The sequence below is a fragment of the Mesoplodon mirus genome (genome assembly GCF_964341445.2).
Source record: "Mesoplodon mirus genome assembly, chromosome: 15".
In the NCBI taxonomy this organism is placed as follows: domain Eukaryota; kingdom Metazoa; phylum Chordata; class Mammalia; order Artiodactyla; family Ziphiidae; genus Mesoplodon; species Mesoplodon mirus.
The window spans coordinates 11,485,928-11,502,028 of NC_138991.1; the positions used below are offsets into that span (position 1 = coordinate 11,485,928).

General features: G+C 46.8%; 1 protein-coding gene across 2 annotated transcripts in view; it reads left to right on the plus strand.

The window, feature by feature from the left end:
• The first annotated feature begins 4,611 nt into the window (after positions 1–4,611).
• The window catches only part of UBE2V1 (ubiquitin conjugating enzyme E2 V1), a 31,355-nt gene continuing 19,865 nt past the window's right edge, over positions 4,612–16,101 (plus strand). Inside the window, exon 1 of one of the 2 annotated variants that reach the window (XM_082645381.1) lies at positions 4,612–4,707. In XM_082645381.1, coding sequence (XP_082501507.1) covers positions 4,686–4,707 — 22 coding nt within the window. In that variant the 5' untranslated portion in view covers positions 4,612–4,685. Of the gene's footprint in view, positions 4,708–4,919; positions 5,018–16,101 lie in introns of those variants that run through there. The other variant, XM_082645382.1, reaches the window with a different exon arrangement.

Sequence of the window (16,101 nt, forward strand, 5' to 3'; positions counted from 1 at the left end):
TACCATTACCCCCTACCTACCCACTCCTATCCCTTTCTGGTTGTGTATTTTAGCAACTACATCAAACATTAAATATCTTAATGCTATACTTCAGACACACCCCAGGGGGGCATAACTCCATGTACGTGCCATGAAATTCCACGAGCAAATGTGTCGCACATCCCATCCACCACAGACCCCTCCCCAGGGATTCTCTGTCTTCTGGGTGCCCATGACCCCTCCCGTCAACAGTTCCTCAGCTTTACTTTCTGTAGTTTGTATTATAAAAACTATAGCATGAATTTGGGTTTTTTTCTTAACTAGGAATTGGAAATATAAACATAAAACTTTATAATGTTATCCACAACCTCGCTACTCAAAGTGTGGTCTGTGCCTCAGCATCGGCATCCCCAGGAGGCTGTGGGAAATGCAGGATCTCAAGCACCCCTCACCCCTACAGAATCAGAATCTGCATTTAAACAAGACTGCTAGTGATTTACCTGCACATTAGAGTTTGAGAAGTATTGCTCTAAAAAATGATATTGTAGGTCTTGTAAAGTATATTGCATTTTTTACATTTTCAATATACTTTTTCAATCTATTCATGCCTTTCACATCTCAGAGATTCCGGAACTCCCTGGATGTTTTCCCGCCTTGTTGAGAACAGTGTTCTTGAGTGAATGCTGTGGAACAGTCCAAGTCCATATATCTCTTTCCTGGAACACTGTGCCAGCTTCCTTGGCTGTAGATAACAACTTACTTTTAAGAGCAGTTTAAGCAGTACTGACATTAATTATCACATCTTAAGAAGCTTATAGGTAGGCAGCCCTGGGATTTGTTCAGCTGCTCAACTACATCATCCAGGTCCTCTTTAGCTCTTGCCATCTTTCTGTGCTGTCATCTTTGGTGTGTTGGTTTTTCATCCTCAGGCTTGTGCCTCATGGTATCTATATGATCGCCACAGCTCCAACCATCATAACCTCATATATAGGAAGGAGGAAAGCAGACAAAAAAGGCTTTCTCTCCAGCTATTTTCAGAAGAGGGAAACTTTCCAAACACCTCCTCCCCAACTCCACTGGCCAGAAAGAACTAGATCACAGGCACATCCCTGGACCAACCACTGGCAAAAGGAAATGGCAGTGGGCTTCGCTGGTGGCTCAGTGGTTGAGAGTCTGCCTGCCGATGCCGGGGACACGAGTTCGTGCCCCGGTCCGGGAGGATCCCGCATGCCGCGGAGCGTCTGGGCCCGTGAGCCATGGCCGCTGAGCCTGTGCATCCGGAGCCTGTGCTCCGCAACGGGAGAGGCCACAACAGTGAGAGGCCCGCGTACCGCAAAAAAAAAAAAAAAAAAAGGAAATGGCAGTGCCTGTGATTGGCTTGGATTCACACCTGGATTTTCGGCCTCCTAAGCAGAATCAGGCTTCTGTGAGCACGGAAGGTCATGACTGGACTGGCAGTTAGCAGTGTCCAACACACCTCCTCTCTGGACCCCTCACCTGCAGTCTTGCTGCCACCCAATTCAATTTCCTTGAGGCAGCCAGGCTGCACTTTGTAAAAATGTAAAAGTGCAAACCCGCCTACGTTTTGCTTAAAACTTTCCAGGCTTCAGCTCCCTCACCACACAGGAAACATCAAGTGCCCCAGAGTTAAAAGAACTGGATTCCAAACCTGAATTTACTCCTTTCTTGTGTGACCCTAGGAAGGCCATCTTACTCCACCGACTGTCAGTTTCCACATCTGACAAATGTGGAGATAACAACAGCTACTTTGCAAGGGTCATTGAGGAAATAATAATAATAATATTGTAGTAATAATGGCAGCAGCTAATACTTATATAGCACTCGCTCTGTCAAGCCGTTTTCTAAATTCTTTAGTTCTATTAGCCATTGAAATCTTCCCACGAATCCGATAAAACAGGACTCACATCCGCGAAAGCAGAAGCTACCAGCTCAAGCGCAGAGAGGGAATGGGGCGCAGCGGCCAGAGGAATCCCGCTCTGGGGACTGGTGGCGACCACCGGGAAGGGGGCGGAGCCTCTCCGAGAGCGCTTTAGTACGGGGAGGACTACAACTCCCAGCAGGCTCCGCAACCCCGCTGGACTATAATTACCAGCATGCCTCGGGCTGCCGTGCTTAATCTAGTCCGCCTGCGAGGCGCTCTGTGTAGAAATTCGCTTTATCGTCAGTTTGCTTAACAGAAATTCCCCACGGGAACCACGGAATCTACGCGAGTAAACATTTATGAGCATGAATAAGAGGCTTGTGTTTTAATCGTCACTCCTCCACCTGTTATCTCTGAGTCTGTTTTCTCACCTCTAAATTGGGGATATTCCTAGGAGTTGTGGCACTGAGTTGTGAGGATTAAAAGGTGGATATGACAGCTTGGTAACTGTCAGCTCTTCTATTGTCCCCTTCTCTCTCGGTGCCAAAACGTTTATCAACGCATTTTATCCCCACAGCAACCCTATGAGGTTGATACCATCATCCCCCTTTTCAGAAGGGGAAATTGATGCCAGGAAAGGTTCAAGTCCCTTGCCTCAAGTCACACAGCAAAGTGAGTGGTGAAGGAGGACTCGAACCCAGAAAATTTCACGCCAGAGGTGAGTCCACCTGAGGAGCCCAAATGCTTCCCACTTGCTATATGACTTTTTACAGTGACCCAAAGTCCAGGGCAAATATCTTCTGTGCTCTTCAAGGTAAACTTGACTCACGTGATACACGGAATAATGTCAAGATGATTGCATGTGGCCAGTGCTGGGAAGAAGACGCACGTGGCACTTGGAGCGTCAGTTATGGCTGAATTTGACCTGGTGGGAGAAATCAAGGAAAGTTTCCCTGAGCGGGCAATGACTGGGAACAGCACAGGCAATGGCCGTGAGGAGGGAGAGGACATGTGTTCCAGAGGTCTTGAAAAGGGCCAGTGTAACTGGAGGGGTACAGCAAGTCTCAGAGGTGCAGGCAGTGCCAGGGAAGGGGGAAAGTGAGGCACCCAGGGTGCAGATTTTAGGGAGGCACACATTTGAAGGGTGGTGCAAGTGCAGAGTCTGGATCGGAGAGTGAAAGCCTCCTTAAATTTGGCGCCCTAGACCCCTCACTGGCCCCCTCCTAGTCCTGGCCTAGGTGCAGGGCATTGTGGGTAGGGTGGCTAACCATCCTGGTTTGCCCTGGAGATTCCTGGTTGTTGTCCCAGCAAGGTCATACTAGGCCCCCTTTCAATCTGCTGATTGTCATTGTTGGATGATAATTCTGTGGTCACTCAATTTGTAGAGTCTGTATTTTATCCCATGGGAATGGGGAGCTACTGAAAGGTTTAGGTGAATGGAGCGTGGGGGCAAGAATGGAGGCTGCTGGGATGATCCAAGTGGGAGACAAGTGGATGGAGTAGAGAGATGCTTAGGAGACACTGTGTCAGAACAAGGTGATGAATTGGATGCACTGGGTGAAGGCTTCCAGATTCCTTGTTCCTCTGTACTGAAAGTCCTAGTCCTTTCTCAGCCAGTGTTTAGCTGTGTTGCTTTGAGGCAATCCTTTCACCTCTCTCAGCCTGTTTCCATATCCATATAAGAGCTTCTCAGACCATTTGTCATAGAGGAGTCACTTCTTGGATTTAACATTTACAAGTATATGTTTCCAGAACCTTTGCACATGCCGTTCCCTCTACCTCCTTCTCATCATTCAGGTCGCTGTTGAAATGTGACTTCCATAGGAGGCCCTCCCTGACCACTTCTTCTCTGGTTTACTATCCTATTATAGTTATGTTTTTCCCTATTTGTTTATTTGCTTCCTGTCTCCGACTAAAATCAGCCCATGAGAGCAGGAGCTTGCTTCTTCAGGGATGTATATCCATCCCCAGCACCTATGACAGCGTCTGGCACATAGTAGATGCTTAGTAAATATTTGTTCGATGGAATGAATGGATTGAGTGAAAGAGTGAACGAATGAATGAATGAGTGAATGCTCATTCACTGCCACCTTAATGCCCCAAGTCATTTAGCTGCCCTTCTACAAGCCCCTTCTGGCCTGGGAGCATCGATCTTGGAAGCAAGACATCTGGCCTGGGTTCAAATTCTGACTCAGTCATTTAACAGCTGAGTTTAGATAAATGGCTTAACCCCTCTCGCCTTAAGTTTTCACTTTAAGCCCGACCTGGTAGCGATGTTGTTGTGAGGATCCAACTAGATAGGAAAATGCCCCAGGCAAAATACGTGCTTTTTAAAAATATTATAAACTTGCATCTAGTTATTTATTTATATTTATTGAAGTATAGTTGACTTACAATATTGTGTTAGTTTCAGGTGTACAGCATAGTAATTCAGGTTTTTGGTTTTGGGTGGGGTTTTTTTGCAGATTATATTCCATTATAGGTTGTGACAATAGGCGCTTTTTAAAAGCTTTCTTTTCTTTTTCTTTCACAGTCACACCCTTCCAAGTCTGATCACCCTTGCCCTCCCCACCAAGCACCTCAATACCTCCGTCGCACCAGAGCCTGGAGGGCCTTGCAGGTTGCTGGGCCCTCACGCACGCAAACATTTCCTCTCTCTAAAAATTTTAGACAGGAAAAAATACCTTCCCGGCAACGGGTCGCGCAGTCCGCGGAGCGGGCGTCAGCGGAGGCGTCTGCGTGTGCGCACACGCATGCGCAAAAGAGCCCGGAGAACGGGTGGGGGGTGAAGAAGGGGCCGGCCTTTGAGCGACAGCGACGCAAGATGGCAGCCACCACGGGCTCGGGTGAGCGGGGGCGCCGGTCCCGGCCGGCCGAGGGGGCATGGGCTCGGGCCGGGGGCCGGGGACCCGCGAAGGCCCTTGCTGCGGGGCCAGGGCCTCTGCGATGCCTCTGTCCCCTGGGCCCCGTGGCGGCGACCCAGGCGGCCTGAGTGGGGAGGAGGAGCAGGCGGTGGCCGGAAGCACGGGCGGGGGCCTGAGGGGCCTGAGGGGCCTGTGGGCGGCGCGGCGAGGCCCAGAGGCTCCCCCGGGCGGCGTGAGGACCCTGCTGAGAGGAAGGGCCGGGTCCCGCGGCGCAGCGGAGCGGCCAGAGCGGGTGAGGGGCGAGCCCAGAGGCACTCCCGAGGAGACCGGGGCTGGCGGCTCTTTAGGGGAGATCGAGGGGTCCCCTAGAGAACGAGGAGGCGCCCCAAAATGGATGAAAGTCCTTTATTTGGGTGCTGGGTGTCCGGGTTGGGGGAGGAGCCTTGGGATGTCCGTTTGGCGGGGACTTCGGAGAAGCCCCTCAGGATGGATGAGGGAAGAAAACAGCATCCTGAGGGGGTGACTGAGAGGATCCCCCATTGGTAAAGGGCAGGGCTCCAGTGTTAGTTTGGGGGGTTGGGTGAGCTGAGGAAATTTTTATGTTGATTAGAAAGGGGGAGTCTTGGGGTGGCTGCTTTGTGGGGGGCTGAAGAGCATCTCCATAGGATACGTGAGAAGAGGAAAGGGATTTCTCAGATTCCAGAGGGATTTGGTTGGAGCAGCTGAAAGTGAAATGACCCCGTCGTTCCCAGGCCCCTAGTTTTGGAGATGTTAGGTTTTAGGAGGAAGCTCCGAGTAGGGCGGTTAGTGGAAGCTTGCGATATTGGGTGAAGAACAGATGAGTTGGGAGCCCTGGAGGTGCCTGTCTGGGGAAGGGAGCCCCGTGCAGTGGGTGAGAGTGGGAAAAGGTCAGGTTTCAGAGATGTTCTTTTTAGAGAAGAAAAATCTCCTTTGTTGGGTGAGGAGAGCGTACCCTAGGAGTGTCTGTTTTATGGAGACTGTCTCTCTCCCACTCTTTCGGGTGTTGGTAACATATGGGAGTTCAGCTCAGAAGTTCCCCAGTGGCTGGATGGGTTATGGGGAGAGGAACACATAAAATGGGAAGTCTTGGGTGACTGGAGAAGAGAGCTGAGGTGCAAGAGGGAAGGAGGGGGCTACACTGTGGGCCAGGGGGAGTTCTTCCAGGCCCTGGTAGGTAAAGGGAAGGAGCATTGATGATGAGACTGGATTCACTGCTCTGTGTTCCTAAGATGCACCAGAGGATCAAGTCCTGAAGGATCTGTTTCAGAGCTAACACTCACAGCTGGGCATCAGGGGGTGGACTCAGGTGGCCTTCTGGAAGAGGCAGGGTGACGATCGTCTGGGGAAGGTCCCGCAGAGGGGCTGACGAGGCAAGAGGGTCAGATTCTGGAAGTGCAGAATTTGGGAGTAACAGAGTGTCCCCCTTTTGGTGAGGAGGGTGTCCCCTGAGGTGCCTGGCAGTGACATTGGCCAGTGAAGTCCTCCCAGATGAGGTGACAGTGGGTGACGTCTGATGGAGGAAACGAACGGGACCACCTGCCTGAGTACTGAAATCCTCCAGCTGTTTAAGGCCGCAGCAGCACTATTAGGAGAGAGTTGGTGAGCCGAAGCGAGCAGGGTGAGGGGAGTCTGTCTGTCCAGGATGTTACTCCTCTAGTATCCCAAGGGGCCACCTTTGTTTGATTGTTAGAATGGGAATAGAAGGAATTGGAAGTAGGGGATCTGACCGAAGTCACCTACCCCAAGCTGCCTTTTACACTTAAAGCAGTGGGGTCTTCCTGGAGGATGAGGAAACCACACATCTTTTTCCTAGGTTTGGTTCCAGTTGGAACAGTGCTGAGTCAGTTCATTTACAAAGAGACTGCCACAGACATTCTCAGAAGAGAGGGGCTGAGTCAGGCCAGCCTGCTGTGGGAAACGTCTCACGAGAATAACACCCCTGCCAGGTTGCTCTGAACTGGGGGTACACTGTGCCTGCAGCAGCCAGCGTTGTGACGGCTTTGCAGCTCAGCCCCTTGGCAATCACTTGAGATTGGCTACCTGTAATCCGGTTTAACAGCTCCTTAATTCTAACTTCTTGAAGCCCTGCCAGTTGAAGAGTGCTTCATAAATGCCGTGGTGGTCAGATAAACCATCGTCAGCTGCTGTCTAGTGGCATACAAGAGCTCTTGGCATGGTTTAGATAACATGGAAGAGGTTTTGAGGTGCCTAAAAATGGGCTTCCCAGGGGCTTCCCTGGTGGTGCAGTGGTTGGGAGTCCGCCTGCCGATGCAGGGGACACGGGTTCGTGCCCCGGTCCGGGAAGATCCCACATGCCGTGGAGCGGCTGGGCCCGTGAGCCACGGCCGCTGAGCCTGCGCGTCCGGAGCCTGTGCTCCGCAGCGGTGGGAGGCCTGCGTACCGCAAAAAAAAAAGGGGGGGGGAGGGCTTCCCAGAACTCCTTTGTCTGTTTATTCAGCAGGTATTTATTAAGAATTTGCTGTGTCCCATTGTGAATAGTGAACAAGATGGACATAGCCCCTGTCCTTGAGGAGCTTCTTTTCGAGTCAGGGAGAAGCCCATTAAAGGAGTGAATAATTAAGATTTCAGATAACAGTAAATGCTGTGAAGGAAATTGTGTGATGTAGTGTCTGGAGAGGTGGTCAGGGAAGCCTTCTCCAAGAGGGGGTGTTTGAACTGAGACAAATGATGGAAGGAGCCGACAGTGTGTGTCACAGGCAGGGGATGGGGAGACTGAGTGGAAAGGCCCTGTGGCAGGACTGAGCTTGGCGTGTTGGGAGAACAGGCTAAAGGCCTCCGTGTGCAAGGGAGGCTTGTTAAAGAGACGAGTTGGAGGGGGATGAGTTTGGATTTTATTCAGTGTGGAAGAAAGCCATTGAACAAGTACCTGGTCTGAAGTAAACGTTCAGTAAAAGTTTGTTGAATGAATGAATGAGAGTCTTAAAAAGAGAGGAATGACAAGATCTGACCATTGCTCCCAGGCAGTGAGAGGAGTGCAGAGTGCTAAGGGAACAGAAAGACCATATTTGGGTTAAACTAAAATGAGTGTACAGGCCTGCTTTCTAACCCTGAGAAGTCTTTCAGGTGTGGGCAGGGGCCCTGAGGCCTTCCTTAGGTTTAGAACAAACCTCTTGATTAATCTGTGCCCCTGGTTGCCAGGAAACAGCTGTGAAGCCTTTGAGTTCCTGTAAGAGCTGAACTTAGTTTTTTGTGGTCACTGCTTTCAACACTTGGTGACAACAGCTTCCCACCTCCTTTGCTTCTTCAGTGTGTGATTTCCTCATAGATCTTAGAGGGTGGAACTGTGGAAAACCCACTGGAATCCTCAGGATGCTGGTGTTGTGACAGGTGACTTCCTCCTGCCTTGGCCAGGATTGCAGGGCCTCAAAGAGTAGCCCTTGGCTGCCAGATCTTTCCTCTCACCCAGCATCCCACAGGCTGCCCTGACAGTAAACCAGAAACAGAGTGCCAGCAAAGTAAGCCCTTTACATTTTAAAGTCGCATACGTTGGAGTGGCCGCATACACTCACTCCTCTTACGAACATTTAACCAAAGGGGCAGTGGGGGTTATGTAGTCTTCCATTCCATTCAAGGGAGTTGCCTAGAAAGAGCTGGAGCTGGCAGATGAGAACCTGTAGTCTCTTAGCTGGTCTCGTTCCCGTGTGTCTCACTGTGAGCATCTTCTTGTGCCGGTTGTAGCCAAGTGCCTTTTGTACAACATGGGCCCTGCTTTCAAGAGAACTTCTTCATGTTGTACTCAGCTGAAGAAACAGCAGTCTGCTCTAGTGATGGAGGGGAAACGCTTTGTTGGGCCACTACAGTCTATTGTTCCTCTTATGGATTGCCAGGGTCAATTTGATGATCATGATTTTCCCTTTCACAATAACTTTAAAACCACCCTCTTCCCCCCACCATATTCTTTTCCTCCCTCCCTCTCTCTCTCTCCTGAAGTGTAGCTCTACAGTAGTTTGATAAATGTAGAATAGAAAATGTAAAGTTAGAAATCCTTTCTTTCTTTCTTTCTTTCTTTCTTTTTAAAGAGTAGACACCTTTATTTATTTATTTTTGGCTGCGTTGGGTCTGTTGCTGCACACGGGCTTTCTCTAGTTGCGGTGCTCGGGCTTCTCATTGCAGTGGCTTCTCTCGTTGCGGAGCACGGGCTCTAGGTGCACGGGCTTCAGTAGTTGCAGCATGCGGGCTCGGTAGTTGCAGCTCACGGGCTCTAGAGCGCAGGCTCAGTAGTTGTGGCTCACGGGCTTAGTTACTCCGCAGCATGTGGTATCTTCCCGGACCAGGGATCGAACCCGTGTCCCCTGCATTGGCAGGTGGATTCTTAACCACTGCGCCACCAGGGAAGTCCCAGGAATCCTCTCTTTAATTCTGAAAGGCCCCAGGGAAGTATGGAGCAGCACATTTGGTGAAGTAGAGATGTTAACACTGTAACTTTTATATTATGTATAGTGGTTTAGAGGTCTCCTAGTACTTCGACTTAACCTGCTATGTCATCTCATCCAACTCTCCACAACCTAGTGAGCTCACCAGGGGAAGTATTGGCCCCCCAATATTCCTGAGGGAGGTGGATGGCTGGCTGAGGAGTGGTGACACTCAGATTAGAGCCCAGGGGGTTTTGACTCCACTTCCTTCCCCAACCTGCTCCACTGCCTTAGGAGGGAAATGGAAAGGCATGGATTCAGGCATGTGCTCTTCCTCAGTCTTGGCGTGTTTAATCTTGATGAGAGAACAGGCTTTAATGAGAAGCGTCTGCCACCTGTAGCAGGAACTCTTTTTATAGCATATCCCTGGCCACATTTCACCCATTCTGGGTAACGTGCTGTCTAATGAGAGTGAAGGCCACTGCTTGCTCTTACTTATACTTTACACTCAATAACTCAACACTCGTTGGGCTTAGGGCCCCCTCATGTCATGTACAAAGTCAGTCCTTGTCTTCACTGACATGCACGCCCTTCAGACTTCTTTTTAAGCTGCACTTCTAAGGCTAACTATGGGTAGACACTGTATTAAATACATCATCTCGTTTCTGACAGCAACGCTTTGAAGCAGGTATCTATTGTGAAGGTGAGGAAACTGAGGCCCAGAGAGGAGAACTGACTTGCCTGAAGCCCAGAGCCAGTGACTTGCAAACCAGGGTACAGAACTGGGACAGCCCTGCTCCAGGACATATGCCCTTGGCCATATTAACATTTTTCCAGCCCCCGTTGCCTGTTCTCCAGCTGGGCATCTCAAGTTCCTTCAGCCATTGGCAGGTCTGTTGACCTTCCTGCCTTGGTGGATTAGTTCTTTCATGGGTGGCTAGTAATGACACCAAGTATGATTCTTTCTTCATTGTCACGTTCACCCCGTACAAGTTCAGTAGGTGTAACCCCAAAATAGATGCCAAATCCTCCTTCTCTCCATCGGCATTATTGTCGTTCTTGTCCTACCAGTACCACCTTTCTCTTGCCTGAAAGACTGCAAAAGCCTCCTGCTTCCAGTCTTGCCCTTTTCTAATCCATTCTCTATAGAGGAGGCAGAATGGTTTTTTACGGGCGAGAAAACAGAAACTGCCACTCTCTGCAGAAAGCCCTTCCCGCCGCACTTAGAATCAAATCCATCTCTTTTCCATGGCCCACAAGGGCTTCCATGGTCTTGGCCTTGCCTGCCCCTGAGCTCACGTGATGTGCACACCTATGCTCGTGCTCTTCCCCTTTTAGGAATGCTCTGCCTGCCTGTGACTGCCTGCTTCTCCTTCTTCAGGTCTCAGCTCTCCAGAAAGTCCATCCCTGCCCACCCCTTTCAATGTAGTCTTCTCACTCATTATCACGTCTCTGTTCTGTTCTGAAGTGCTTAACCTTATCTGAAGGTTTCTTGTTTGTTTTTCCACATTTCTGTGCCTTTCCAGTAGGGCAGGATTCTGCCTTGTTCTCTGCTGTGTCCCTAGCACCCACATAGTCCCTGACATAGAGTAGGTGCTCAATAAATATTGAATGTTGCAGTGAATTAATCCAGGGTCTCATCTTGATGTAGCCAAATATATAAATTTGACATATTTGGAGAAACATTATATCTGATAGGGCAGAAGCAAAAGTGCCTGTTCAGCTTTGCAAAAAGGAAAGCTCTTGTCCTGATTAGTTGGCATTTATAGAGGGACTTTAGCATAGAATTAACTCTTTCTCTCCTTCCCTGACTGTCCTGAGGCACTTACCACACCTTATTCTTTGTCTCCACCCCTTTCAGAGAAAATTTGATCTTTGGCCTTGGTCACCCTAGCAGCAGAGAAACACAGGATCTTGCATCTTGTCACCAGCTGTTTGTTGTCACATTGTCTAGACTGTAAAGAATGATAGATTGCCGCTGTTTCTTCCCCCAGATCAGTGATTCTCAAACTAGTATATATTAGCATCACCTGGGGGGCTTGTTAGATTGCTGGGCTCCACCCTCAGTTTCAGATTCGATAGTTCTATGGTGTAATGTAGTGTAGTGTTTCTGGTGTGTGGCCTGAGAATTTACATTTCCAGCCGGTTCCCAGGTGATGTGTAGGCTGCAGGTCTGGGGACCATACTTGGGGAATCATTGTTGTATAGAAGGAGAGAAGAAATATGCTCCTCTGGACAGGCCCTAACCAGGCACCCAGACTGCACTGCACTTGCCAGTTGCTCAGAAACAAAAGTTACCTGCCCCTGACTTTATGCCCACTTTTCAAGAACGTTTAATCCAGGTGCATCACCTTCCAGGCCTCCTTATTTTCAGAATGGTAGCAGCACCAGACTCCTAGCTCAGTTCACTGTCTTCCCTGAATGGGCAACCAAACCAGTTTCAACTGGCAGCTTTCTTTCCAGGAGAAACCTGTGAGGCTCTGCCATTTTAAGTCAAGACCCAGGCCAGGCCAGGGTTTTCCAAGATTGGCATGCTGTAATAGCCGCTGCTTTGTGGCAATGCTTTTCCCAAAAAAGATGTTTTAAAGGGCTTCAAAATCCTTTTTGTACCACAAATATTTTAATATGTTGCTGTGTTTCGAATTACTGCATTAAATGTTTTACTAGGACATGGTGTAAAACCCTATCAAATATTCATACTTTTTTAACCTGGTTGTCATATTTTCTTTGTAATATCCTGCAGCTGCTGACTTTTCAGTTTATATTTAGCCAGGAGAAAAACTGGCTGACTTTTGATACTGACACAAATCCAGGAAAAATCCTTCTGGAAAAAAGAATTCTGAAGTAACAGGAACAAATGTTTTCTTTTTAAAAATCTTGGGTTACTGCGTTATTTTAGCACCTTGGTAGAGTTATCTTAACATTTTCATAGTTAACCTTTTAATAGTTATAGTTTATTAAGATTAACAAGAGTCCATTTTTACATCCTCTATTGCCTCTTGAAGCTGTTCCTTCAGCTGCCTTTTAGGTGTCAGATTAACACACAAATTTTAGGAATCTTAAAATTTAGCTTGATTCAATGGATTAAAGTGCCATAGGAAGAAAATATGTTAGAGTATCACTGAGTTTTTCTGATCTGTTATGCTTCTGGTTTTTGACATATATGGATTTAATTTTTAATATATTCACTGAAGTCTTTTGTTTAACGTGTCATGATTTTGAGCCTATTCTCTCCATTTGGGATGGAATGAAGTCGTCCCTGTGACTGATACACTCACAAGGTCTGCAGGAGCTCTGAACTCCACCAATATTTGGATTTATGTCCCTGGGGTAGCCCCTGAGGTTCTAGAACAAGGGTCATTTGGAGTCAGATGCTCTTGCTTTGTAGAAAATACTGGAGTTAGGCCATTTGGAGTTAAATGCTCTTGCTTTGTAGAAAATATTGATGTATTAACTTTGTATGCAGTTTCTAAATGGTTTGAAATATCAGTAACATGCTTTCATATATATTTTATGAAACAAAGTTCAGTTTGTAATGAAGAATCCTTGACTTGTGTGGTTTGGGAAAAAAAACCAGTGTTCCCTCATTTAAAAAAAAGTTTCTCTAAAAGTCTTGATCACACTTCATTAAAAAATAAAACTACTTATCAAATTTTAATTATCTCAAAACAAAGAACCTTATCTTTGTTAAGGTATCTCAGTTATATGGTATAGTGTCCAGTATTTTGGCCACAGTAGACCATATGAGAGGTTACAGTAGGAAAGGAAGAGGTACTGCCTTTTCTTCAATCAGGAAACATTTATTGAGTACCATTACATGCCAGGTAGCATACCAGATTCTGGGGAGGTAGAATTGAATGAGTCACAACTCTAACTTGAGAAGCTCCAAGAGTGAGTCAGACAACAAAAAAAGAAAGAAAATGAAATTTAAAGAAAAAGAAAAGGTACAGCGCAGACATTGTGTGAAGGTAAAGGAGCATGAGGTTGGGGGTGAGGGGGCTCTTAGAGGACCTCCGCGGACTGCCCAGCTCTGAGTTGAAGATTTGTGTTTCTTCTTAAGATCATCATATTCAAAACTTAATGTATAACTTTTCTTGGGCTATTTGAAATCCATACTAAGCCCCTTTGATCATCTTTATAATATTAGACTCCCTTTTAATAGTGCTATGAATGTTTCCCTGCTGTATTTCCAGAAATAAACCAGAGTTAGAATTTTGTGACGTTGAGCATTATTCTTTCTGAAATAACATCCCTAGCTAACACCCGGCCACCATTCATTCATTCAGCAAGCATTTGAGTACATGCTTTAGGCAAAGCACTCTTTGACGTATTGGAAATTCAGCAGTGAACAAAACAGATGAAGTTTTATTCTCAGGGAGTTTATGTTCACATGGGAGAGACAGATGGTAAACAACTAATGAAGTGGAAGAGAATACATTTAAAATGTCAAGTGGTAATGATGCTGTGAAGAAAAATAAAGCAAGATAAGGGAATGGGAAGTTGGAACTTAGATGAAGAATAAGGGAGCCAGCCAGCCAGCCATTCCCAGCTCGGGGACAGAGAATTCTGGGGTGAGGGAACATCAGGTGCAAAAGCAAAGTCAGGTTGCCTCTTCAGGAACTTCAGAAAGGATGGTATGGCTGAAGGAGGGTGAGGAGCAAGGGAAAGGGTGGCAGGAAACGATGTTGGAGAAACAGGTAGGGCTCTGTAGGTGAGGTAAGGAGTTTGGATGCTAGATATTAAGGGAAAGCCAGTGGAGGGCTTTGAGAAGAGGAGTGATGGGATCTGACTTAACAGTGGTTGCAGTGGGAATGGTGAAGGTGATTGTATTTGGGATATATTTGGAAATGGGTTAGATATGCGGTGTAAGAGAAAGATTTCTTATCATAACTCCAAGATTTCTAGCCAGAGAAATCTGTGCTATATACTGAGATCGAAGAGTGGGTACTTTTTGTTTTTTGAGGAGTGCAAGGGAGTTTTGTTTGGAATTGTTTTAAGTTGGAGAGGCCTATGAGGCATATAAATGGAGATGTGTAGAACGCAGTTAGTTGGAAATATAGATTGGAGAGTTATTAAGCTTCATTGGTCTGGGTAAAATCACTTGGGGAGTAGACAGGAAAGCAGCGGTCAGTAGGCTGTGCCCTGAGGCCTGGCAGCCAGTGTTTGGAGGTCAAGGAGGTGAGGCCATCAACTAGTGAGGTAGGAAGAGAGCCTGAGGCTAAGGGAAGAGAGTTACAGGAGGGAGTTATGGGTGCTGCTGAGAGCTCCAGGAACTTGAGATGGGGACTGAGAGTTGACCACAGGGTTTGGCTAGAGGGTGCTGCTTGGTGCCCCTGACAAGAGCAGTTTGGGTGAGTGACTAGCTGGAAAAGCCTGATTGGAGTAGGTGCAAGTAGAGTGAAGAATTGCAAACAGGGGGTCTAGACAGCCCTTTTGAGATTTTTTGCTAAAAATGAACAAAGAAATGAGATGGTAGCTAGAAGGGGATATGGGATCAAGTGAGGGTTTTTGTTTTTTATACTACGGTGGATAGTACAGTGCCGATGAAGGTGATTCAATCTCTGTCCCAGGTATTACACAAAGTGCTTTTGTAGGTTTTACCTCATTGGTTCTTCCTCACCACTTGTAGAGGCAAGGAGTATCGGGATCCCTGTTACGCTGAGGGTCAAGGGTAACTTGGCATAGTCACCCAGCTAGATTGCTGGAAAGTTGCAGAGCATGGATTTGAGACTAGGTTCCTGGTCTTTAACCCTCTGCTGAGAGATTATAGAATTTTCTCTAAATTATATTCTGATTCTTATTTGTGGGAGGTAACTTCGCCATTCCTCTGACCAGCCTTTTTAAAATAGAGTGGTCGGGACTTCCCTGGTGGTCCAGTGGTTAAGACTTCACCTTGCAGTGCAGGGAGTGCGGGTTCGGTCCCTGGTCAGGGAGCTAAGATCCCACATGCCTTGCAGCCAAAAAAACCAAAACATAAAACAGAAGCAGTATAGCAACAAATTCAATAAAGACTTTAAAAATGGTCCACGTCAAAAAAAAAATCTTTAAAAAAAAAATAAAAATAGAGTGGTCAACCAGGTATCCTTACATTTGTGATTGTACTTCCATGGCATCTAAAGATCGTTTATGGGAGTATACACATAACGGGGAAGCATGGGTTGACTTTGTGTTTATCTTTTATAAAATGGAGTGTGCATACCTTTTTATCCTTTGCTCAGTTTTTTTATTTTTCAACGAATATTTATCTAAAGACTACCATGTAAAGGCCAGTTGTTTTAATTTTTTTTTTATAAAAATGGGAACCATCACCACAGTCATGCAAATTAATATGTGCTGCCTTAAATCTCTTTAACATCCCACCTACCTCAGCTTATAAGAAGTTCATAACTTGTTCCGTTGTCACAAGTATTTGCTCTAAGCAAATGCTTCTGGCTTTGTATCCTGAGATGTTAGTAGTAACACATCCCTAACCTGGCCTGTAATCCTTCAGCCCATCCTGAACATTACCTGGGAGATTTGCCTCATCTCTTGCCCTGCTCAGAGTCTTTTGCAGCTCCCCACTAATTACCCTCAGGATAAAGTCCTCTTAGTAACATGGCCCCACCTCTTTAGCTTTCATCACATTCAGAGGGGTCTATGACCCCCTCAAAGATTAAGAAACGTTGCCCTGTGGTTATATTTCTCTCATACGTTCTAATACTGTTTTGTTTTATTGAACTTTGTATGTGCATCTTGTTTCCATAGTGAGACTTTATACTGTGATTGGGAAGCTCTTGTTTTTATTTCTTTCATAGCCCCAATACGGTCTAGCATGGTGTTGGATAAGTGTTTGATAATTACTGTACTGAAAGAAAGGATGTGTACATATATATTACTAACAAATTTATGGGTAGAGAAATTTTGACAACAGGTAACAAGTGTAGCTAACATTTAAAAAAATTGCAGTCCTGAAATGTGTGGATATTGCTTGTAAAGGTGGAAT